The sequence below is a fragment of the Pistacia vera genome, unplaced genomic scaffold (assembly GCF_008641045.1).
Source record: "Pistacia vera cultivar Batoury unplaced genomic scaffold, PisVer_v2 Contig572, whole genome shotgun sequence".
In the NCBI taxonomy this organism is placed as follows: domain Eukaryota; kingdom Viridiplantae; phylum Streptophyta; class Magnoliopsida; order Sapindales; family Anacardiaceae; genus Pistacia; species Pistacia vera.
In genome coordinates, this window is record NW_022196415.1 from 217,941 (window position 1) to 242,426 (window position 24,486).

Consider the following 24,486-nt stretch of genomic DNA (forward strand, 5'->3'; position numbering starts at 1 on the left):
AGTAGATATTAGAGGATTAATCATCTATATATCTATATAATCCTGAAGCCCATCCTCTCTATTGATCACCATTTGGACTCCACGTAGGATTCCAGCAGGATCCACGTAGGATTCCAAAAAATCTCTATAATTTTTACAAGTGGTTTATGTTATATGTTATTGGTTTAGTTTGATTCATTATTTTTGTTGAATTGAATGTCAAGGGTTACAGATGTGGATGTCCCTTCGCATTCACATCAGCCCAGATGTTTCACATTCACATTAAATGATTCACTGTTTTTGTTGAATTGAATGTACAGATGTGGGTGTCCCTTCACATTCATTGTTTTTGTTGTGTGTACAATGGTCATCGAAAAATTCCATCAACACAACCTCTCATCTCCAGATCACACCCACCACCTGCTTGAAGAAACGCCTCACTCAGCATCCCCGGCCCAACACAGAACACATTGCGCGTGTTGGGGATGATTTCCGATGCCACCACACCAAAACCCCTCTATCGACCTCTTTTCTGTTTTTTTGTTTGATTTTTTGATTTTGTTTTTGGTTCTTGTATTTTGTTTTCTGTTATTATTGGTATTATCATTGAAATGTTGCAATTTTAGGTGGTGGTGGTTGGGTGGCTGCTATGGCAGATTTGAGGTGTGGTGGTTGTGATATTTGGAATGGAGTGATAATTGAGAAATAGGTTTGTTTCATCTGCTCAGTCTATATTGAGACAAACCAATTTTAAAGGTGCGAAGTTACTAGGTGCTAGCTTCTTTGATGCAGATTTAACAGGTAAATTCTTTTCTCCAGGAATAAAGTAATGAGGTTTTATTTTATATTTGATCTTTGCATTATTCCTCATCATCAAGCAATAAATTAAATTCACATGAGTATGGCTTTTTCCAAGCGGCATTGATTCCACGTTACAAATGTGTTTGAGCTTGAACTATCTAGCTTAGAACAAACAAATCTATATAATGTTTCCGATTGAGGGCTATAGCATATATTAATCATCAGCAGGCGCTTTTTTGGGGGGCTAATTTAGTAGTGTCTATTATCTATTGCTTTTCCTTTTTCGTTTATCAGGGGCTGATCTTTCGGATGCTGATCTAAGAGGGGCAGACTTTTCATTGGCAAATGTGACAAAGGTGAATTTATCTATTTATGCTTTTCAGATTATTCTCAATAATATCATATAAAATTTCTGTGCTACAGCTATGTTTGGGCAGCTGCTGGTAAGCAGCCAGATCTTGAAACGCATGTAGGAGTCTGTTTGGGCAGCGCTTATATCTGATGAACTCTATGAGGTTATTTTAAATATTTTTAATTTAGTGTATATATATATTTTCTTTTTTTTCTTTTTAATTAATTCTGTTTCTTTTAGACAAAAAATGTAATGTTCTTTCTAGCTAGTATACTTGGGAGGTATAAAATGAAAACTCACTAAATATATCATATAAAAACATATATGGATATATGTATAAGGTAGTGGGCCCAAAAATAGCATTACTTTTATATACAAATCTCTACATCAAGTATCATAGTCACAAAAATAAACTCAAAAATATAGTCCGACAGTGTTGCCTTTCTCCTCCGCTACTTGATGTCCCATCCGACTGCATCTCATCTACTACCTGCAAAAGCAGTGAAATCAACGGGGTGAACACTAATTGCTCAGTAAGTAAACTCACAACACTTCTATTATTTCTCCGTTACTCAGATTCTGAATTTTCTTTCCTTAGACTAAGCTTCTCTATTCTTCTCTGTTTCCTACGATTCTAGTTTCTCACTTACCGATATGTAAACACCAATAGGAAAACTAACTCGGGATAGTAGAAATGACATGATGCATATGCATAGATGCATAAACTTTTTCTATGCAATGCAATGCATTTTCTTTTCTGTTTTTCTTCCTTTTATTGCGTTTCTCTTCTTTCTTTTCTGTTTTTCTTGCTTTTCTATTCTTTCTTGCTTTTTGTATTCTTTTATTTCTTTCTTTTTTATTATTTTCTTTCTTTTATTTTCTTTATTTTCTTTCTTTTATTTATTTATTTATTTTCTATTCTTTCTTTGCCGATCTGACTCGGTTGAGGCATGGATTCGGAACCCTGGCCGTGTGAGTGTATTCTCAAATTCTTTCTTGGGTACAGTCCTCATCCACATGCACTTCTTATGGACTGTACAAATTATTCTTTCTTATTTTAAGGCTGTTCACTAAAGGCGGCGTGCATGCGGTGTTATTCTTCTCTGTCACTCACGAGCTCCCCATTGCAATAACCTTCTCTTCTCTTCTCTTTTTATATTTCTTTAAGTAAAATTTCAGATCTGAATTGTTCTTTAATTATATTTCTTAAAACAATAATTCTACATTTAATTGCTTATCTTTCTTTCTCTTTATTCTTTAATGTTCTCATACATGTATATGTGCATGTAAATATACTCATTCTTTGTTATTCTTTCTAAATGCAAATGTTCAAATGTAAGAATGCATTATGACATATAAAGATATCATTATGGAACTAGTATTCTCTTCCAACAACATTTCCATAACAAAGTAATAATCCAACATACTCATGTATATGCACTTTCTTTGATATTTCATCAAACACCTTACATGCACATATAAACCTTAAATTGGTTACACTTCCACATATCTCTCTCAAGTCACCAAAATTGGAGCAAACAACTTCCTAAAGCCAACAATCAACCTAGCCGAATTTCATCCTCCACCTTTCTACATCCATTCTTTCATTTTTTCATCCAAAATCCTATCAACTCAACACATACAAATACATCAATTCTCATCACATACCAATAAATGAATTCTCATCACATACTAATAAATTACTTCTCATTACATACTAATAAATTACTTCTTATCACATATAATAAATTACTTCTCATGGCCATGAAATTCGTATATCAAACAACCTCAATTTTCAATCTATAATTCTTATCATCTCAACACGCATACAACATATAAAAAGTTTTCTACACAAGCATTTATCCAATCAAAGCTAAAGTTGGATTTACTTATTTTGAATTTGAGCAACTCTAACACTATAATTTCTCTTTGATATAATTTCCCTTCCTCTTAAACCTAAGCATATAAAACCAGAAGAATTCAAAACTTTAAAATTTAATCTCACATCTTGATGCAAGAATCTTACCTTTGAATGCTTAGGATTGAAAATCTATCATAATCTAGCCAAATCCCATGAATTTCCTTGGAAATTTAGTGAAGAAATTTGAGAGAATTTAGGGTGAAGGTGGCGTGAACTATGGGTGGAGTGGCTAGGGTTTCTCTTCTTGAACTCTTATTACATAATAACATATATAGTTTCCCATTTTACCCTTACACTTTCTAAAAATTTCATCTATGACCCTTAATCAATTACAAAAATGTCCTCATTTTTATTAACTTCTCCATGTTATTCTACTTATTTTCACTCCCTACTTTTTCAATTAATTATGAGTGAAAAGACCATTTTACCCCTAATAACCTTTTAAATAATTTCCTTAACACTTGTCCAAGATAACTTTAATAAAATTCAACTAAGGGTATTAACGCATAAATAAAATTACGTACCTTGATGTAGGCGTTACAATTGTCCCTCCCTTATAAGAATTTCGTCCCCGAAATTCAAACGAACAATTCGGGATAGTGGTTTCGCATATCTTTTTCTACTTCCCATGTAGTTTTTTCTACTTTATGATTCCTCCATAGGATTTTTACTAATGGAATACCCTTGTTTCGGAGCTCCTTAACATTTCTGTCCAATATTTGCACTGGGCGCTCCTCATAAATAAGATTATCTTTTAAGTCAATTTCTTCTACTTTTAATACATGGGAGGGATCACTAACATACTTTCGAAGCATGGAGACATGGAACACATTATGCACTGTGTCCGTATTTGGTGGTAGCACCAATTTGTAAGCTACCTTTCCCACTCGTTGTAACACTTCAAAGGGACCAATGTATCTCGGAGCTAGCTTCCCTTTTCCGCCAAAACACATTACTCGCTTATAGGGGGGAATTTTAATAAACGCCTTGTCACCCACTTCAAATTCTACATCTTTTCTCTTTAAATCCGCATAACTCTTTTGTTTGTCTTGGGCTTGTTTCATTCTATTTCTGATCAACTTGATATCTTTTATCATTTTTTGAGTTATCTTGGGCCTAAGAGTTGTTTCCAAAGTGTCTTTCTCTCCTACTTCATTCCAATGTAGTGGGGACCTACATCGTCTACCATATAGGGCTTCATAAGGAGCCATCTTAATGGTGGACTGATAACTGTTATTATAAGCAAATTCCACCAATGGTAACATCTCATGCCAGGTCATTTTATAATCCATACAGCATGCTCTCAACATATCCTCAAGTACTTGATTTGTTTTCTCAGTTTGATCATCTGTCTGAGGGTGGTATGTTGTACTAAATGCTAACCTGGTACCCAAGTTTCTCTGTAGACTAGTCCAAAAAGCTAAAACAAATCTGGAATCTCTATCTGATACTATGGTCTTGGGCATCCCATGGAGTTTAACTATCTTCCTGATATAAATCTAGGCCACCTGATCTGCTGTGGTACTATCCTTAGTTTAATCTAGTTAGAGTTATCTTGAACAAGTGTGAAGGAAATTCTTTAAAACGTTGTTAGGGGTAAAATTATCATTTCACTCATAATTAGATGAAAGAGTAGGGAGTGAAAAGAAATAGAATAACATGGAGGAGATAATAGAAATGAAGGCATTCTTATAATTGACTAAGGGACATAGATGGAATCTTTAGAAAGTGCAAAGGTAAAATCAGAAACTATATATATTATTATATGATATTAAGAGTTCAAGAAGAGAAACCCTAGCCACTCTTCCCCTCCATTCACGCCACTCTCTATCCAAATTCTCTCAATTTTCTTCACTAAATTTCTAAGGAAATTTATAGGATTTTGGCTAAATTTGGTAAATTTTCAATCCTAAACATCCAAAGGTGAGATTTTTGCATCAACAAGTGAGATTAAATTTTAAAGTTTTGAATTCTTATGGTTGTATATGCTTAGGGTTTAAGAGGAAAGTGAATTCTATCAAAGAGAGATTATAGTGTTAGAGTTGCTTAAATTCAAGGTAAGTAAACCAACTTTAGCTTTGATTGGATAAATATTTGTGTAGAGTAATTTATTTTATGTTGTATGTATGTTTGGATGATGAGAATTATGGATTGAAATTGAGGTTGTTTGATATGTAAATCTCATGGCCATGAGAAGTGAATTATTAATATGTGATGAGAAATGATTCATTAGTATGTGATGAAAATTGGTTCATTAGCATGTGATGAGAATTGTTTCATTAGCATGTGATGAGAGTTGCTTTATTAGTATGTGATGAGAATTGATTCATTAGTATGTGATGAAAATTAATTTATTAGTATGTGATGAGAATTGATTCATTAGTATGTGTTGAGAAGTGATGTAATTATATGTGGAGTTGATGGGATTTTGGATGAAATATGAAAGAATGGATGTGGAATGTTGGAGGATGAATTTAGTATGTGATGAAAATTAATTTATTAGTATGTGATGAGAATTGATTTATTAATATGTGTTGAGAAGTGATGTAATTATATGTGGAGTTGATGGGATTTTGGATGAAATATGAAAGAATGGATGTGGAATGTTGGAGGATGAATTTCGGCTAGGGTGGTTGTTGGCCTTACGGAGTTTTTACTCCAATTATGGTGGCTTGAGATAGATGGAGAAGTGTAGACAACTTAGAGTTTTGCTTGTGCATGTAAAGTGTTATATATATATATATATATGAGAATGTTAGATTATTACATTGTTATAGAAATATGTTGTTGGTAGAGAATATTAGTTCCATAATGATATCTTTATATGCCATAATGCATTCTTACATTTGAGCATTTGCATTTAGAAAGAATAACAAAGAATGAGCATAATTACATGCATATAGATACATGTATGGGAATATTAAAGAATAAAGAGAAAGAAAAGAAATTAAATGTAGAATTATTGTTTTAAGAAATATAATTAAAGAATAATTCAAATATGAAATTTTATTTAGAGAAATGTAAAAAGATAAGAGAAGAGAAGGTTGTTGCGATGGGGAACCCGTGAGTGACTAAGAAGAAGAATAGCTGACATGCACGCCGCCTTTAGTGAGCGGCCTTAGAATAAGAAAGAAGAATTTGTACAGTTCATTAGAAGTGCATGTGGATGAAGACTGTACCCAACATAACATACCCAACATAACATACCTACATGCACGCCGCCTTTAGTGAGCAGCCTCAGAATAAGAGAGAAGAATTTGTACAGTCCGTTAGAAGTGCATTTAGATGAGGACTGTATCCACTCACATGGCTAGGGTTTCGAATCCATGCCTCAACCGAGTCCGATCGACAAAGAAAGAATAGAAAAAAAAAAAGAGGAAAGAATAGAAAAGAAAAGAAAGAAAGAAAGAATAAAAAAGACAAGAAAGAAAGAAAACAGAAAAAGAAAGAAACGCAGAAAAGAAAGAAAAACAGAATAAGAAAACAGAAAAACAGAAAAGAAAATGCATTGCATAGAAAAAGTTTATGCATCTGTGCATATGCATCATGCCATTTCTACTATCCCAAGTTAGTTTCCCTATTTGTGCTTACTTATTGGTAAGTGAGAAACTAGAATCGTAGAAAACAGAGAATAATAGATAAGTTTGGTGTAAGGAAAGAAAATCTAGGATCTGAGTAACGGAGAAAGAATAGAAGTATTGTGGGTTTACTTACTGAGCAATTAGTACTCACTCCGTTGATTTTCATTGTTTTGCCAAGTAGTAGATGAGATGCGGTCGAATGAGACGTCAAGTAGCGGAGGAGAAAGGCAACACTATCGGACTATATTTTTGAGTTTATGTTTGTGACTTTATTATTTGATGTAGAGATTTGTGTATAAAGAAAATTAGTTATGGGCATTATGAGTTTGTAGTGATGCCTTTTAGGTTAACCAATGCTCCAACAGTCTTTATGGATTTAATGAACCGAGTGTTCCATGATTGTCTTGATCAATCTATAGTTGTTTATTGATGACATCCTGGTTTATTCTAAGACAAGAGAGGAGCATGAAGAACATTTGAGATTTGTGCTACAACGATTAAGAGATAAAAAGTTGTTTGCCAAATTTTCTAAGTGTGAGTTTTGGCTGGATCAAGTTATTTTCATGGGTCATACTGTCTTAAAGGAAGGTATATCAGTGGATCCTAGTAAGGTGAAAGTAATTTTCGAGTGACAAAAGCTGAATACAGTAAAGGAGGTTAGAAGTTTCTTGGGGCTAGCAAGCTATTACAGGCGGTTTGTAGCAGGATTTGCCCAGTTGGCTAAGCCACTTACAACTCTGACAAAATAGAGAACGCCTTTCATATGGTCGGATCATGTGAAAAAAGTTTTTAGGAGTTGAAAAGAAGATTAACCACAACTCCTATCCTAGTGTTACCACAAGAGGATGTAGACTATGATATTTATACAGATGCCTCACTTCAGAGACTTGGTGCAGTGCTGATGCAGTTGGGTAGAGTAATAGCTTATGCTTCTCGACAGTTGAAAGAATATGAGACGAGATACCATACGCATGATTTAGAGTTGACCGTTGTAGTTTTTGCACTAAAAATATGGAGGCATTACTTATATAGAGCAAAGAGCAATATTTATACTGATCATAAGAGTTTGAAGTGCTTTTTTACCCAGAGGGAGCTGAATATGAGACAAAGGAGATGGTTAGAGTTGGTAAAAGATTGTGATTGTGAGATTAAGTATTAGCCTGGAAAAAAGCTAATGTAGTAGCTAATGCCTTGAGTAGAAAAACCTATTTGTCTCGACTCACAATGCAGAAAGAATTATTGGAAGAATTGTGCAGGGAACAGATTGAGGTGATACTAGGAAGGATTGCCAGGTTGGAAATTCAACCTACTTTACTGAAAGAGATTAAAGAAAAGCAAGTTGTCGACAAGTGGTGTTAGAAAATAAGTCGACAAGTGTTATAAGGCGAGATATCAGAATTTCACCTTTTAGATGGTGTCCTTCGTTTCCGGAATCACATATGCATTCCTCAAGATGTTGAGTTGAAGAAGAAGATTCTTGAGGAGGCTTATAACACACCATATATTGCTCATCTTGAAGAAACCAAAATGTATCAAGATTTAAAGAAGAGTTATTGGTGGCCAGGTATGAAGAAAGATATCGAAGATTATGTAGCTAAATGCTTGATCTGTCAACAGGTTAAGACAGAACACCAGAGGCCATCGGGATTGCTTCAGCCATTCAGCATTCCTGAATGGAAATGGGAAGATATATCAATGGATTTCATTACAGGCCTTCCAAGAGTTCAAAAAGGGTATAATGCGATATAGGTAATAGTAGACAGATTAACCAAATCAGCGCATTTTCTTCCGATAAAGGATAGTGCCACAGCAGATCAGTTGGCCCAGATTTATATCAGAGAGATAGTTAGACTCCATGGGGTGCCCAAGACAGTATGAGATAGAGATTCTAGATTTGTTTCAACTTTCTGGGCCAGTTTATAGAGAAATTTGGATACCAGGTTAGCATTTAGTACAACATACCACCCTAAGACGGATGGATTTTTTATTTCTAGATTCTACAATTTTTCAGGACCTCAAAGTACAGTGCAATGAGAACTATGTGAATATAGATCCAACCAATACAAAATGTGTAGCTGCTTATGAACTTTACAAAAAAGAAAGATGATTAGTAGTCCAGTTCCTATTTAAAAACAAATAATTTTCTTCAAGCTGCCCAGAAATGACTGATTAATTTTATTTTTAAAATTCCAGTGCGTTAAAGACTTATTTCGCAATGACATTTTGAGCCGAAATGTACTTTTGCATCGTCAGATGTGGACCAAAGAGAAATGCCTCGCAGAGCTCTACAAGAAAATCCTGTGAATTTTATCCTTTCACGACTGAAAATACCTGATTTATGGTGCCGGGTTGACTTTTTTTCATGATACTCGGGTGAAATGAGGACGTTTACTCCTACCCAAGTTCTGGGAATGTTGTTTTCAGATTTGAAAAGCATAGCTGAGAAGAATCTCAATGCAGCTGTAGTGGACTGCAGCATTGGAATTCCTGTTTATTTCACTGACCTTCAAAGAAGAGCTGTGTTGGATTCAGTCACAATTGCAGGTCTGCATCCTCTTTGCTTGATTCATGAAACTACAGCCACAGCATTGGCTTCTGGTATTTATAAGATTGATTTGCCGGAAAATGACCAATTGAATGTTGCCTTTGTGGATGTGGGGAATTCAAGTTTCCAAGTATGCATAGCCGGGTTCAAGAAGGGTCAACTTAAGATATTGGGTCACTCATTTGATCGGTCTTTAGGTGGTAGAGATTTTGATGAAGCTATATTCCAGCATTTTGCAGCCAAGTTCAAGGATGAATACAAGATTGATGTTTTCCAGAATGCCAGGGCCTGCCTTCGTCTTAGGGCTGCCTGTGAGAAATTGAAGAAAGTTCTTAGTGCCAATCCTGAGGCTCCTTTGAATATTGAATGCTTGATGGATGAGAAGGATGTGAGGGGTTTCATTAAGAGGGATGAATTTGAACAAATTAGTGCTCCAATTTTGGAACGTGTGAAGAGGCCTTTGGAGAAAGCTCTGGCTGAAACTGGGCTTTCAGTCGAGAATATTCACATGGTTGAGGTTGTTGGTTCAGGCTCTCGTGTTCCTTCCATAATGAAGATCTTAACAGAATTCTTTGGGAAGGAGCCTAGGCGTACAATGAATGCAAGTGAGTGTGTTGCTAGGGGCTGTGCTTTAGAATGTGCAATCCTCAGTCCTACATTCAAAGTGAGAGAGTTTCAGGTAAAAATCTTTCCTTTTCTGACTGGATTTTCATGTGTTTTGTTTTTTTTGGGTGCCTTGAATCTTGGTTTAAAATGAATTAAGAGGCGGAATTTGGTTTTTACTAATGGTTATACGTCTTGGATGTCAAGATTAAAGCTGTATTTTTTCTTAATTTTGTATTATGGTGTTTTCTTTTTTTCATGATATTTATTGAGAGATATTCAAGGTCTGGAAAGGTACCATTATTTTTCTTCGCTTTTTAGTATCTTCCTTTTTTTTTTTTTTTTTTTTTTTTTCAAAGAAGGTCTGGGTATGCTGCTGTTTTTAAGGCAGTTGTTAGTTTAAATGTCGGGTTTATGCTTCTTTTTTTCTTGGTTTATTTTCCTGAAGCAGTCTTTGTGGTTTTGGATGGTTGAAGTTTAGTGTTTCAGTTCATATGATATTAATTTTCTCCTTCTGTACACTTGGTGATACTATGTCATAGTAACTCAATGTTTAATCATTGAGTAAAAGGTTGTTCGTCAGGAATAGAAAATTCAATGACAAAACCTTTTACTAGAACGAGTAAAAGGCAGTTTTTGTCCTTGAATTCTCTGTTCCTGATGAGCGGCCTTTTACTCTCTTTTTGGCCAAGGCAATTCTGATCCATGTTGTGCTTTAATTGCGATTAAGTAGGTATAATGTTTCATGTTATGATTTAATCAGATTATGCATAAAAATGATCAATAATGGTTCTTCATTTGTGGTTGTTTCTAAAGGTAAATGAGAGCTTCCCATTTTCAATTTGCATTGTCATGGAAAGGCTCTGCCCCAGAAGCTCAAAATGAAGCAGCAGATAATCAGCAAAGCACTATTGTTTTCCCAAAGGGAAATCCAAAACCCAGTGTTAAGGCATTGACTTTCTACAAGGCAGGTACATTCACTGTAGATGTTCAATATGTTGATGTGAGCGAGTTGCAAGCACCCCACTATGCTTTAGAACAATTCAGGTGGATGCTATTTGTAGTTGAATATTGATCATTTGCTATCAGAATAATGGGAGTAGGCATTAGAATTGTTTGTAGAGATTTATTTGCTGTTTTGTGTGGAGGACTTGGTTGGAAACTATCAGAAGATTGTGCGGGAAGAAAAACTTATTTCCATTCTAAAGATTGTAATTCTCAAGATGCTCTACCATGATTATCAACAGCAGTTCTTTTGCCATTATCAAATTCTTGATCTTCTAGAGTTTACAACTTCTAGGTGCTTGCTTTTTGTATATAACTGGTGTACATAAATCATAACAATTGTTTAAAATCTAATACTAAGATGGTGAGAAACTTTTCGTGGACCAATGTTTTCATGGATATGTTCAATAATGGTTATACTGCACCTGGAAAGTATATTGTTAAAGGAATTTCACCGTGTGGAGATTATGGAATCTACTGCATGTAGTGGAAATCATTGATTGATGAAAGGCTCAAAGAGTCTATGATAAGAACCCATAAAAAAACTATCTCCAATCAAATTAACAAATCAGAAATCACATGCGATGAACTCCAACAAACTTGAGTCAACTAAAACTCGATCGCATTGAATTGCTTTCATATGGGTAAGGAAAGTTATTGGAAAATTATATTTATTTGTTTATAGTAAGGATCAACCATTGTTTTAAAACCCCGATCGGAGGGCAATCCGTTTTGCTGTTCAGGTCACGGGTCAATCGGTTGGACTGATGACATCAGCGATAATTTTATTTTAAAAAAATTACATATTATCCCTCAAATTTTAATATATTACATAAATTCTCCTAAAAAAGTCAAATCAGTCCCTAAAATATCTATTTATTTCAAAAATACCCCCAAAAAATTGCCAATTAATTCCTAAACTTTTGACATATCTCTAAAACACCTTTATAAAATTACAAATTAACCCTTATAATTTTAAAATGTTACAAAAACCCTCCTAAGACCTGAACTGGACTTGAGAAGCTGCTGGGTCCTAGTCTGACCGGTTTGACCAGCCGGTCCAGTCCGGTTTTTAAAACAGAGGTATCAAGTAGCAACTACTCATTTAATTCAATCATTCTATCAATGAAAGAAGTGTAACATAAATCGGTTGAATTTATATTCAACAACAAAAGGAAACAAACTTTTAGATAATAGCTTGATTCAATGGTTTGTCATTTTTACATAAAAACAACAAAAATATTGTAATCACGTGATAATTGATAAGGTGATCTTATAATAGATTAAATATAAATTTGCGGAAAATAATATATTACTTTGAATTATATTAGGTGTTTAATTGTATATGGTTTGAATGGTGTGTGTGGTAAAACAAATAGTACATTTTGTGTATGAATTGAAGTCTTACTGCTGTTGCAAACATCGACAAATAGTTTATTATGGTGATTATAATATGCAACAAGAGTTTATTATGATTTTTGCGTTTGTAATAATGCTAAACCATGATAAGAAATCGACCAATCATCATTACTATTACATATTTAAAAAATATACCAAACCATAACTTAAATGGATGTTTAATTGAAATAAGCAAGTTGCCGAACAACAGCTTAAATAAAAATAAAAATAAAAATAAAAATCTAATAAAATCTAACAAATCTAAATGGTTAGGCTCCTTGATGTTTATAAACATCACATTGTTCAAAACATATTGAATATTCAAAGTTATTAGCAATATAACAATAATTTGCAAAAATATTGTCATTAAAATACGTATGAAATAAAAGATTAAATATTTCTGTACTCTCATTCAAAATTGAATGGTACGTCCTATCAAAATCCTTTGGATGCTCATCTGCAAATTCTAATACTCTCACATATTATTTTTTCTAAAAATTTCCAAGTCTTATTCTTCTCTGAATTCCACGTTCAGACAAATCTTTGTACATAAATTTTTAAACATTTGTTTACAAATTGTTTCAGCAACATCCAATAAACACAGACGCGCAACGTGCGGGCTTTCCACCTAGTTAATGTATAATCCTGGAACAAAAAAAGATTGATGTACTCATTCACAGAAATTTAGGAGAAGAATTGTATCTATTATGACACATCATATCTTGCTATAGAGAATAAAGCTAGAAAAGTAATCCGTCTGGCCCGACCCGCTGCGAGTTACGACTTTTGGTGGGTCGGTCCTAACCCGTCCGCCAACAAAGGCAGGCTGGATTAGGCCCGCCATTTTTGGGGAAATGGCTAGCCCAACCCGGGCTGCCAACCCTAACCCATCGAGTTAGGCTGTGGGTCAGGCCGGGTTAACCCTCTTTTTTTATTTTTGATTTGATTTTGTTTTATTTATTTAACTTTTCAAATAAATAATTAACAATTTATAAATGAATAAATTATAAATGTAATTGTTTTTAGTTAGCTTTTCAAATATCAATATTCAATTAAATTAATTTTTTTTTGGTTAACATTTCAAATATTAATTCAATTTTAATATAATAAAATTGTAATATAAGAAAAATTAGACTTATTCATTTATCAAAAAATAAAATAAGAAATTATAACAATTATTGCCTCGTTAAAAACCTCACCAAGAAAAACCCAATGGGAGAAAAACTTGGTAAAGAAAAAACGAGTGTAATAATTGTCAATTAATTTACAAATTACATTTTACAAAACAACTAATTTGGGAGTGGTTTACTAGGACCTCCCTCATATGTATCATCTATATTACAAAATTGAAATGATTATATTAAAGTATCGTCGACAATCTCATATTAATCTTGATAGCGCGACCGTTCTCAATCCCGAAGACGTGAGGACTTTAATCATTTTTGGAGAAAGTTTACTCCTCATTTCATTTAAAATTCTTCCACTTGTACTAAATGTTTGTTCAGATGAGACGGTTGAGACAGGAATAGCGAAAACATCCAAGGCAAGTCTTGATAATATCGAAAAAATACATTTTCTGGCTTTCTAATATTCCAAGACATCAAAGTTAGCTCTTTGTTGTAGATCTGCTGGTAACATTTTGGAGGTTGCCAAATACCGTTGAAGTTCATTACTCTGCGACTGTATGGAGGACAGTATATTAGTTGTTGTTGTTAGTGGTGGTGCTTCTGAAGAGGAGGCTGTGCTTCAGATTCGGGTCCTCTTCGGACTATTCAGTGCACTCCAAGAGTAGAAGTCTTCATTTGTTTCTTCTTATGCAGCTTCCCTGGATATTTTGCCTCTTTGCAGGTTCTCATACCTGTTTTCATATTGGAAATATACTTCTACAAGACAATTTTTTACCTCTCCTATTTGATTGGCATATACTTCGGTTTGTAAATTTTCACTTAAATTGTCAAAACCATTTTCTAAACCTGCTAATTTAATCATAGGATCAAATGTAACACCTAAACAATAAAGAAAAGGAATGGATTCCCAATATTAAAATTTTTTTTTTCCATTGCCTTTATTGGTTCATTTAAAATTTCATTGTTTTTGTTTTTTGTAAATAACTCTGAAATTTTTATAATTGTATGTATTACCAATGGACTAGTAAGATAATACACATCAGAAAGTTGTAAAGTGGATTGGTAAAAAATTTTAAGAAAAAAATGAAACATTTTAACTATATGCCAATAATTTTCTACCAAATAATGCGGACCTCTATTATTTGCTATAAAATAACTAATTAAATTAGCATAAGGTGAACATGAATCAAACATTAAATAAGTATTATTCTATTTAACAGGCATGTCTAATACAAAAGTTCAAGGAGACATATTTGATTTTATACAAACATCTTGAAATTCAGCATTTCTTTTATTACTACCAGTAATCCAAGCTAAACAATCCATAATTCTATTAATATTTTCTTTAATTGTTTTCATACCACTTTTTACAATTAAATTAATAATGTGACATGCACAACGTTGGTGAAAAAATTTCAAATTGTTATAAAAATGATAATTACTTTGAAAAAAATCTACAGCTGTAGTATTAACACTTGCATTATCTAAAGTTAAACTTACCACTTTATTAATAATATCATAATCTTCTAAAACTTTAACAATTTTATTATAAATTTGTTGACCATTATAATCCACATTCATTAATCTAAATCCTAATAAAAAATTATTTAATTTACATTCGTTATCAAAATAATGACTAGTCACACATATATAATCTTGTTTAACTCTATGACTGTAAATATCGGCAGTTAGAGCCACATTAACATGACAACTATATATTTTATTTTTTAATTCTACTTCCATTTTCTTAAACAATTTTATTAAATCATTTCTAGTTGCAGTTTTAGAATAACTTTTAAATCCTAGAAAAAATAAAATTTTAATAAATCTTTCAAAATATTTATCTTCAGCCATATTAATAGGTTGATCAGTTGCAGTAATATATAAAGCTAATTGTTCCCTATATACATCATAATTATAATGCCAAGTAGTACCCATATTAGTTATTTGAGTTTAATTGGTTTCTCTATTTCCATTTTGAGCAATATGTTTATTAGCATGTATTTTTAAAGTACTAGTACCATTACCTGAATCAGCTTTATAAACATTTCCACAATACTTGCATCTTGCTTTCTTCACTTGAACTCCATTTTCTGTCTCGTAAAACTTTTCAAAATGCATCCAAACGTCTGATGTGTGTCTGTCGTCACTTTCGACAGCAGTTGATGAATCCACTTTGGCTTTAGATGAAGTTGGACGAGGACGATGATTACGAAGATGACTTTTAGAACCACCGGGAGCTGTAGGTGTAACAACATGGGGAGAAATCGGGGGCATATTTTGAGGTGTATCAGATTCTGAGACTAAGAAAGCAGGACTATTTGAATCTCCTCCAGCATTCATGTTAGTAAATTCAGCAGCACTAGGATTAGGATAGTAGTTTCCTTCCTCATTGAAATTGATGGAAGAGAAATATCTATCCATTGTAGTTAAAAAAAAAATTGATGTAGAAGAAATAAAAAATTAAAAAAGGAGAATTGGAATATTGAAAATTGGAAATATAAATTGAAAATTGCAAAAACTAATAAAAATTAAAATAAGAGCAACTTGATAACAAAGAGATTAAGACTTAAGAGAATGATTGAGAGATTTCAATAAAGATTAGAGATTAGAGAGAATGAGAGAATTTGAGTTGTGAGAAAATATGAGAGTTTAGGGACAATTTATAGAAAAAATTGGAAAAAGAAAATGACGAAAAAAACCTCTCCAACTGCTATAAAATGACTATATTTCAAGAGTAAAATGGGAATTAAAAAAAAAATTAATTTTAGTTTTTTTTTTAATTTTTTTGGGCCAACCCGAGGGTCAACCCAACGGGTTGGCGGTCCTTTCTCAAAAAGGACAAAACAGCAAACTGTGGATCGATGCTGACCCGCCCAGGGGTTGCATGCGGGTCGGGTTCAACTTGGGTTGAATCCTCTTAAATTCGGGTTGGGTTAGGGTTGACCCGTCTAACCCGGCCCATTTGTTCCACCATTAATAGAGAATGCAAAGAAGTTGTAGCCTTAAAAACTCAATATTTCACTTGCTTTCTAGTATCGGACCTCATCTTTTTCTTGATTCATAAAATGGAATTGCCCCTGTTTTCTGTTAAACTATTCATGTCATAACTGCATTCGACCACCTCTACAGTTTTACTGCCAGCCAGAGTTGATTGAGCATAATCTGGAGAAGTTCTAACGGGGAATTGTCAATTAACCATATACATAAACCATAGAAATATACTCCAAACGAATATAGAAAAAAGTGCATATTACCCTATCATTCAAGTGAAATATGTCAATTAAGGAAGCAAAATGACAAGAAAACAACCAATTTCTAAAAGAGACGAGGATTTGCATAATTAGAACAAATTTGTAAGGGGTTTTCAGTTCAAACAGTCATCAGCGTACTAAAGTGCCAACTGTGGCTCAAGGGGAATTCAATCTTACATTCTCCAAAACAATAGGGTTATCATATAAGGATTCTAATAAAATTACATACAAAAGATATGAGATCTAAGGAATTGAAGCAGCCCCCAACAAATACGAGAAAAGCCATAAAAGAAAGTCCAAGTCTAAAATAATTCGAAGATAAAAGCAATCCCAGATGCTCTAGGAAACGTATACACAGAAAGTTCATAAACCAGAGAACCATGTCACATAGCTTCACTAAATTAAGCCAGTGAAACCATAAACCATATCCACTTTCAATCAAAGATACCAAGCATTTATGTGAATTGCTCTACCCAAACAATCAAAAAACATTTCATTAAATCTTAAAAGTTTATCGACACCCTGAAACAAGTCAAGCATTAGCAGAATACACAAACATATCACCCAAAAAAAAAAGTACAAAAGCAATTATAAACACTGCAGAACACCCAGCCTTCATCCAGCACAAAAATAGTCAAAACCTACTGGACCCACATCAGAAAATGAGCTAATGAAGACATAAATTAAAGTTGGCTAAGCAAAAAAGCAAGAAGAAAGATCATAAACAGGAGATATTTTTCACAAGCATTCTTTTGGCAAGTATATCAAAAGTAATGGTGTAGAGCCTCCAATGCCTCCAATTACAACCTTGGAAAGAATACTATAAGGAGAAAGAAGGTTTAAGTCTTACAGAGTATCTCTATTGACCAACTAAGATGCTGTGCACTGCAGACCTGGGAACAGACAAAGCTAGAAAAAAAAGCTCACAAAGATGGTGATATTCATCAATAACACAGTTTGTTACTCCTAACACATAGTCCATAGAACACCAAACTTACCAAATTACCAAAATTGGTTTCATTCGAATTCAAGCTTCTTGCCTCAGATGACTTCCTGGTCAGTACTTGCATGTAATGAGACTTCAGTAACACAAGTGAAACATGTGAAGTTCATTCCAATATTATCTAACAGTCTCTATCCAGGAAATGTTATTGCTTCCATGATTCCAAACTCATTTGCACATTTATCTGGAATATATTTTTTTTTTTCTTCAACATACTGGTCAAGATAACTTGATCTAGACCGCAGCAAACAACAATAATATTTGGAAGCAATGGTAATGGCCATTTCAGGAGGTGAATTTTCTAAAACTATAACTCACTCTTTCTTTGTTGGACATGACAGTGTTAATTCGTTATTAAAATTTTATAAAGGGATTCTCACCATTTTTAATTCAATCTTTTAGGAATTTGATTTAACTTCCAGACAACCTCTTTTTTCTTTTCCATAAATAGCCTATAGTACAATGTTCAAACTTTTCTTTACTTTCTAATAATCAAGGAGGAAGTTTTGCATATTATAACCCATTAATGAGATAAGTATGAAGCAAAACTGTATATTACTCTTAGTAAAAAAAAAAAAAAAAAAAAAACTAAAAGAAACATTGTATGTGACACTTAAGTTAAGCATACCCATATGATAAGCAGCCGGTTCGGTTGGGAACCTAAAGTCATATTAGTTAGATGTAAACTGTTGGGATAAGGTCTGAAAAGTTATAAGCCTGAATTGATGAACCCAAAGAACTATTTGAAAGTTTAGGATTATTAATTTCAGATAGCATATGAACTTTATTGTTTCCAGATAAAACAAATGAAGAGACTAAATTTCAAAAAGTATCATACCCTTTCAAAGAGTTTTAAAATTGAAAAGAAAATTACAATTGACAAAAAATGTGTATAAGAAAATCCGAACTTTAATCACCAGATATCACCACATGAACATTTACCATCTCGGAAGTGGTGGAATCTCATGTTATCTCTCACAATAATCTCCCTCCCTGTGACTTGAGATGCACCACACATAAATATGTGGCAATCTTTGCATATTCTCAAGTTCTTCATAAATCTCATGATGCAGCCAGCACTTGTTGTGAGCACTCCAAATGCCAGTGCCAAATTCTCACTGTGATTCATTAATATACGCTTCTTCTCCTCATCAGCCACATCATAAGGGACAGAACTGAGTTTTGGCTGGTATCCATGAGCCTTTAATCTGTTCAAAATTTCCTCCAACACCTGCTTAATCTCACTAGATCTTGAATGCATCAAGTCACCGGCAAGGAACTCATGAATTACTCCTTTGTTTCCTTCTACCCAACTAAATCCAGGATTCTTTATAAGACCCTTCTTCTTCATCAGTTTCCTTACCCTTGAAACATCATCCCACCTTCTTGCTGATGCATATATATTAGAGAGTAAGATGTAGTTTCCAATAGCATCAGGTCCAAGCTCAAATAGATGGCATGCAGCAATCCCAGCAATGTCCAGATTCCCATGAATGTTACATGCTCCAAGAAAAGCTCCCTACACCCCTCCATGGGGCTCCACTGGCATTGTTTGGGCCAGCTCAAGTGCTTCCTCCAAGCGCCCTGCTCGACCTAAAAGATCAACCATGCAAACATAGTGATCTGCAGATGGAGCAACACCATAGCATTTCTCCATACTAGCAAATAGCTGCCGGCCTTGTTCTACCAACCCCAAATGGCTACAGGCTCTAAGCACTCCTATAAATGTAATTCTATTAGGCTTAGTCTCTGTTTGTAACATCTCATGAAATAACTGCAGTGCTGCATGAGCCTGACCATGCGTTGCTAACCCAACTATCATTGAACTATAAGTAAACACATTCCTCTCCTTCATCTCCTCGAAAACCCTATATGCATCCCCTACACGCCCGCATTTTGAGTACATCTCAATAAAAGCTGATCCCACAACAACATTATTTGTAAGCCCAAATCCTGATCTCTCAGCTACATCACAAATCCAATCAGCATACTTGATTGCACCCAGTTTAGCACATGCTAAAATAACACCAACCAAAGTAACTTCATCTGTTTCAACACCTGAATTTTGCATTCTCTCAAAATATTCTATTGCTTCTCTAGGCTTAGCATTCTGTGTATAACCAGTGACCATCGCAGTCCAGGCCACCATATCCTTTAAAGGCAACCCATCAAACAATACACTAGCAGATTTCATATCCCCACTCTTGGCATATGCAACAATCAACTCAGTCCAAGAAATCACGTCTTTCACAGGCATTTCATCAAACACCTTATGCCCACAATCTAAACACCCGCATTTTACATACATATCAATCAAGATATTACCAACATATATATCAGACACAAAACCACCAACCAAAATCGTCTGAGCATGCAACTGCCTACCCAAATTCACATCAAGAATCTCAATACAGGCCTTAAAAAGTGCAGAAAACGTAAAAGAAACCGGGTCAATACCTTCTCTCCTCATAGAACCATACAACGTAATTGAATCCTTCAAGCGTCCTTGTAAAGAATACCCACGAATGAGAGCAGTCCAAAGAAAAGGGTTTCTATATTTCACCTGCTCAAAAATGAGACGAGGATAGGAATCCATGGGAATATTAATTTTAGTGAGCATGCGGATTAGTTTCGTGAGCACATAACCACATTGGTCGAGGCCATTTTGAAGAATTTGAGCATGTACTTGTTTAATTTGTAGGAGATTATAACAACCATCAAGTGTGGAACTTAATTGGTTTTCCAAGATTTTCTTTTCACGTGGATGTTCAGAGTAGGAAATGAGAGCTTTATCTGTTCTTATTTGTTGAATAAATTCTCTAGGGATATAACATCGGGAACTCCCTGTAGAGAATTTGCGTATGAGAGCTGCCATTACAGAAAGAGGAAATTTAACTGATATGCCTTCCCAAGTTTCGAATTGAGAATATAACCTTAGTATAATTAAAGCAGCAAAAAGGGTTAGGGTGAAAAGATTTAAACGTTTGTGGGTTAAAGTAATATACAGAAGTTGGTTTATAATTTGAAAGGCAAAATACATTCATCTCAGGAAACGTTTGGTTTAGGGAATATTGAAATACTGGGAATGTTGAATTACTGAAAAGTTAGATTACTTTGAAGATTACTCAGAATCTTTAGAAAAATATGTTTGGTTAATTGGTGGGTATGTTATATTAATATGTTTGGTTGAGAGGAATAAATTAGTGGGTATATTATTTAAATTACTGAATTGTCCTCTAATTAAATACTATTATTATATTATTTTTTAATATTGATTATTATTTGGACTATTATAACCCCCCTACATTTAAAAACTTAGCAAAAACAACCCCATAATAAAAGTTTGGAAAATCAACAAAGCACCCCTACCAACCCAGCCACTGTCGGCCGCCTTCAACCTAACCCCGCACGGAAGGCAGGAAATGGCCTCCATGCGCTGTATGGCCATTGGCCAGACATGACAGATCTGGCTGTCAATGACCAGATCGTTGGTTGTTGACTGCCAGATCGGGCACGATCCGACCATTTTCGGCCAGATATCTGGTCGAAAATGGCCATATCGGCGCATGATGGCCATTTTCGGCCTTCCGTGCGCTGTTCCGACGGCGACAAGTGGGTGGGGGTGATGGCTTGGGTGGGGTGTGATTTGTTTTGAATTCAAGGGTAATTTTGTCCAAAAAGTTAATTAATTCGGGTGAAATAGTAAAAGCTATATTCATGTAAATAAATTTAAAAATAAGAGTATCATTGTCCTAAAATTTTATTAATAAGGGATAGAATTGTAACAAAGAAAGATAACTCTGGTAATCGTAGAATACCTAAGAAAATGGAAGTAATCAGATTATCTCCAATATTACTAATAGTAACCACTATTGTTATTTGAAGATTACTGGTATCTTACATTACTTGACAACCAAACATGGTAATCAAGTAATATAAGATGACTTAACCCCAGTAATCCCACATAACCCCCAACCAAACGCCCCTTCAATTTCTCTTTCTCAAAACACGATTCAAACACCTTCCTCTCTCACATTTTTTCTTCTAGTTTTCTGCCATTTCTCAATTTCTTTGCTCTTTGCATTTTTGCCATTCTCGATTAAGTTACAATGGCTGAGATGCTCAAAGAAACCGAAAAAAACCCATCCACTCCCCAAATTATAGGGACCACTGGTTCTGCCAAAAATGGAGAAGAAAAGGTTGCGGTGGAGCAACTTTCGATGACTGAAGTTGCTCCACCGGTAGAGGACACCTCACTAGTAGAGGAGATGACGCTGACAAAAGACATCTTGGCGGCAGAAGAAGGGATGACAAGATTCGAAATTGAAAATGAAGAGGAGGATGCCAATGCAAATTCTAGCGATGAGGTGGAAGAAGAGGAAGAACAGGTAATGATCTATATATTTTATGAAATTATTGGTTGTTGTGCCAATTTAGGGATATTTGGTTGGTGGTTATTGTTAAGGTCATTGCTGCATTTTGTCGAGCAATTGGAGAGCATGGGAGAAGTGGGCGTTTTAGGCTTCCAGAGGACCGGGGAAGCAAAGGGAGGCCTTAGGGAGGCTGTTTATGGCGAGTTGGATGGCTTTTATTGGCAAAGAGAGCGGAATAGGGGGGTTGGGGGCTTGCCCTGCATATTACAGGGCTGTCCACGTGCAACCAGCCCTGCAAGGCTTGCCCTACATCATCTCTCTTGTACATCATGCCAGCAAGAAACAAGAATCTGTGAAGCAAACAAGAGTACATTTTCTTCCTCTTTATTTTAGTCATTTGTTAACATTTTTGGTTGATTGTGCAAGGCCATTTTAGAAGTACATAATTCAATTTTCCAAGGTAGATTATTGCATGTAATGCAAACAAGAAACAAGAACCTGACAAGCAACAAGAGTTAGTTGCATACTCCTTCCAAGCCTCATGGTTCATGTCTTTTTTATCTATTATGATGAGGAATTTGACATTGCTTTTTCTGCAGTTGGCGATTTGTCTATTAATGGTTCAAAAACTTTAAAGCAACAAAGGGAGGAAGAAAGGAAGGCATCTAAAACTAGTGGAGATACAAAAGCATGGAATAGATTTAGTTAGAAAGGGTTGGCAAGATCCATTGAATCTTTAGAGTAGGGACTGAAAGTTTATTTAGTTGAGACAAAATGCATGTTTTAGTAGGTTGTTATTTTGGGAACTACCAGAACTGCTAGAACTATCATTTTCCAGATTTCTTTATTGTATTTGCTTCTTGTTAATCAATATAATTTTCTCAGTTTTTCTCTTAATTGATTGTTTGGTGAGTGAGGATCTTGGTTGACAAATTTTTAGGCTGTTGTTTTCTCTTAATTTGTTGAACACTTATTAGTGAATCAGAAAACAATTTTAATGGTTTTGATGAGTACTTTATGAGATTATCAAATTAGCCTTGGTCGTTTAAGCGATAAAGGCTATCGCCTAAGCAATCAAGGCTTATCTATATTGGATCGCTTAAACGAGAGTTGACATCACTTATGCGATCGTGTACTTAAGGATTATATAGACACAAATTAGCCTTGGTTGCTTAAGCAATCAAGGCTTATATATACTGAATCGCTTAAGCGAGAGTTACATCGCTTAAGTGATCGTATACTTGAGGATTATTTAGACACAAATTAGCCTTGCTTACTTAAGCGATGTGGGATATCGCTTAAGCGATTAAGGCTTATCTATGTTCGATCACTTAAGCAAGAGTTGACATCGCTTAAGCGATCGTGTACTTAAGGATTATTTAGACACAAATTAGCCTTGGTCACTTAAGTAATGTGAGCTATTGCTTAAGTGATTAAGGTTTATAAATACTAGATCACTTAAGTGATCAAGATTTATATATACTAGATCGCTTAAGCGAGAGTTGCATCACTTAGATGATCATGTACTTGAGGAATACTGACACAAATTAGCCTTGGTTGCTTAAGCAATGTGGGCTATCGCTTAAGCGATCAAGGCTTATCTATGTTGGATCGCTTAAGCGAGAGCTAACATCGCTTAAGTGATCGTGTACTTGAGGATTATTTAGACACAAATTATTCTTGGCCGCTTAAGTGATGTGGGCTATCGCTTAAGCGATCAAGGCTTATATATGCTGGATCGCTTAAGCGATCGTGTACTTAAGGATTATTTAGACACAAATTAGCCTTGGTCGCTTAAGCGATGTGAGCTATCGTTGAAGCGATCAAGACTTATCTATGTTGGATCGTTTAAGCGAGAGCTGATATTGCTTAAGCGATCGTGTACTTGATGATTATTTAGACACAAATTAGCCTTGGTTGCTTAAGCGATGTGGGGTATCGCTTAAGTGATCAAAGCTTATCTATGTTGGATAGTTTAAGCGAGATCTGACATCCCTTAAGTGATTGTGTACTTGAGGATTATTTAGACACAAATTAGCCTTGGTCGTTTAAGCGATGTGGGCTATCGCTTAAGCGACCAAGGCTTATATACGCTGGATCACTTAAGCGAGAGCCGCATCACTTAAGCAAGAGCTGCATCACTTAAGCGATCATGTACTTGAGGGTTATTTAGACACAAATTAGGCTGGTCGCTTAAGCGATATGGACTATTGCTTAAGCGATCAAGGCTTATATATACTAGTTTGCTTAAATGAGAGATGCATCGCTTAAGCAATCTTGTTTTTTATATGGATTATTTGACAACCCCATATTAAGTAACGTTAATGTTAACTTGGGACGTTCACAACATCACAAGATTCGGGAGAAAAGAAGCAAATTAGCCTTGATTGCTTAAGCGACGTCGGTTATTAACACATATTAAGGCCATCTTTGGAGGATTATTTGACAACCTAATTCCATCAACGCATATTAAGGCCATTTAAGAAGACTATTACTGTTGATTTAAACCTTGGACGTTCACAACATCAAAATATAACAGCTACG

General features: G+C 34.6%; 1 protein-coding gene, 1 long non-coding RNA gene and 1 pseudogene across 2 annotated transcripts; 2 read left to right on the top strand and 1 right to left on the bottom strand.

Moving 5' to 3' along the window:
- The first annotated feature begins 521 nt into the window (after positions 1-521).
- On the top strand, positions 522-8,817 carry LOC116109131. Its single transcript, XR_004124734.1, has 4 exons — positions 522-780; positions 1,075-1,136; positions 1,204-1,295; positions 8,646-8,817. It is a non-coding gene; the product is annotated as an uncharacterized LOC116109131 (long non-coding RNA).
- A 183-nt stretch (positions 8,818-9,000) lies between these two features.
- LOC116109118 lies at positions 9,001-11,118 on the top strand (annotated as a pseudogene).
- Positions 11,119-18,351: 7,233 nt separating this feature from the next.
- LOC116109141 (pentatricopeptide repeat-containing protein At5g44230-like) lies at positions 18,352-20,465 on the bottom strand. Its single transcript, XM_031395369.1, is given in 1 exon segment — positions 18,352-20,465. A coding segment is annotated over 1 exon segment (1,962 nt). The 5' UTR covers positions 20,445-20,465; the 3' UTR covers positions 18,352-18,482.
- Positions 20,466-24,486: the final 4,021 nt, after the last annotated feature.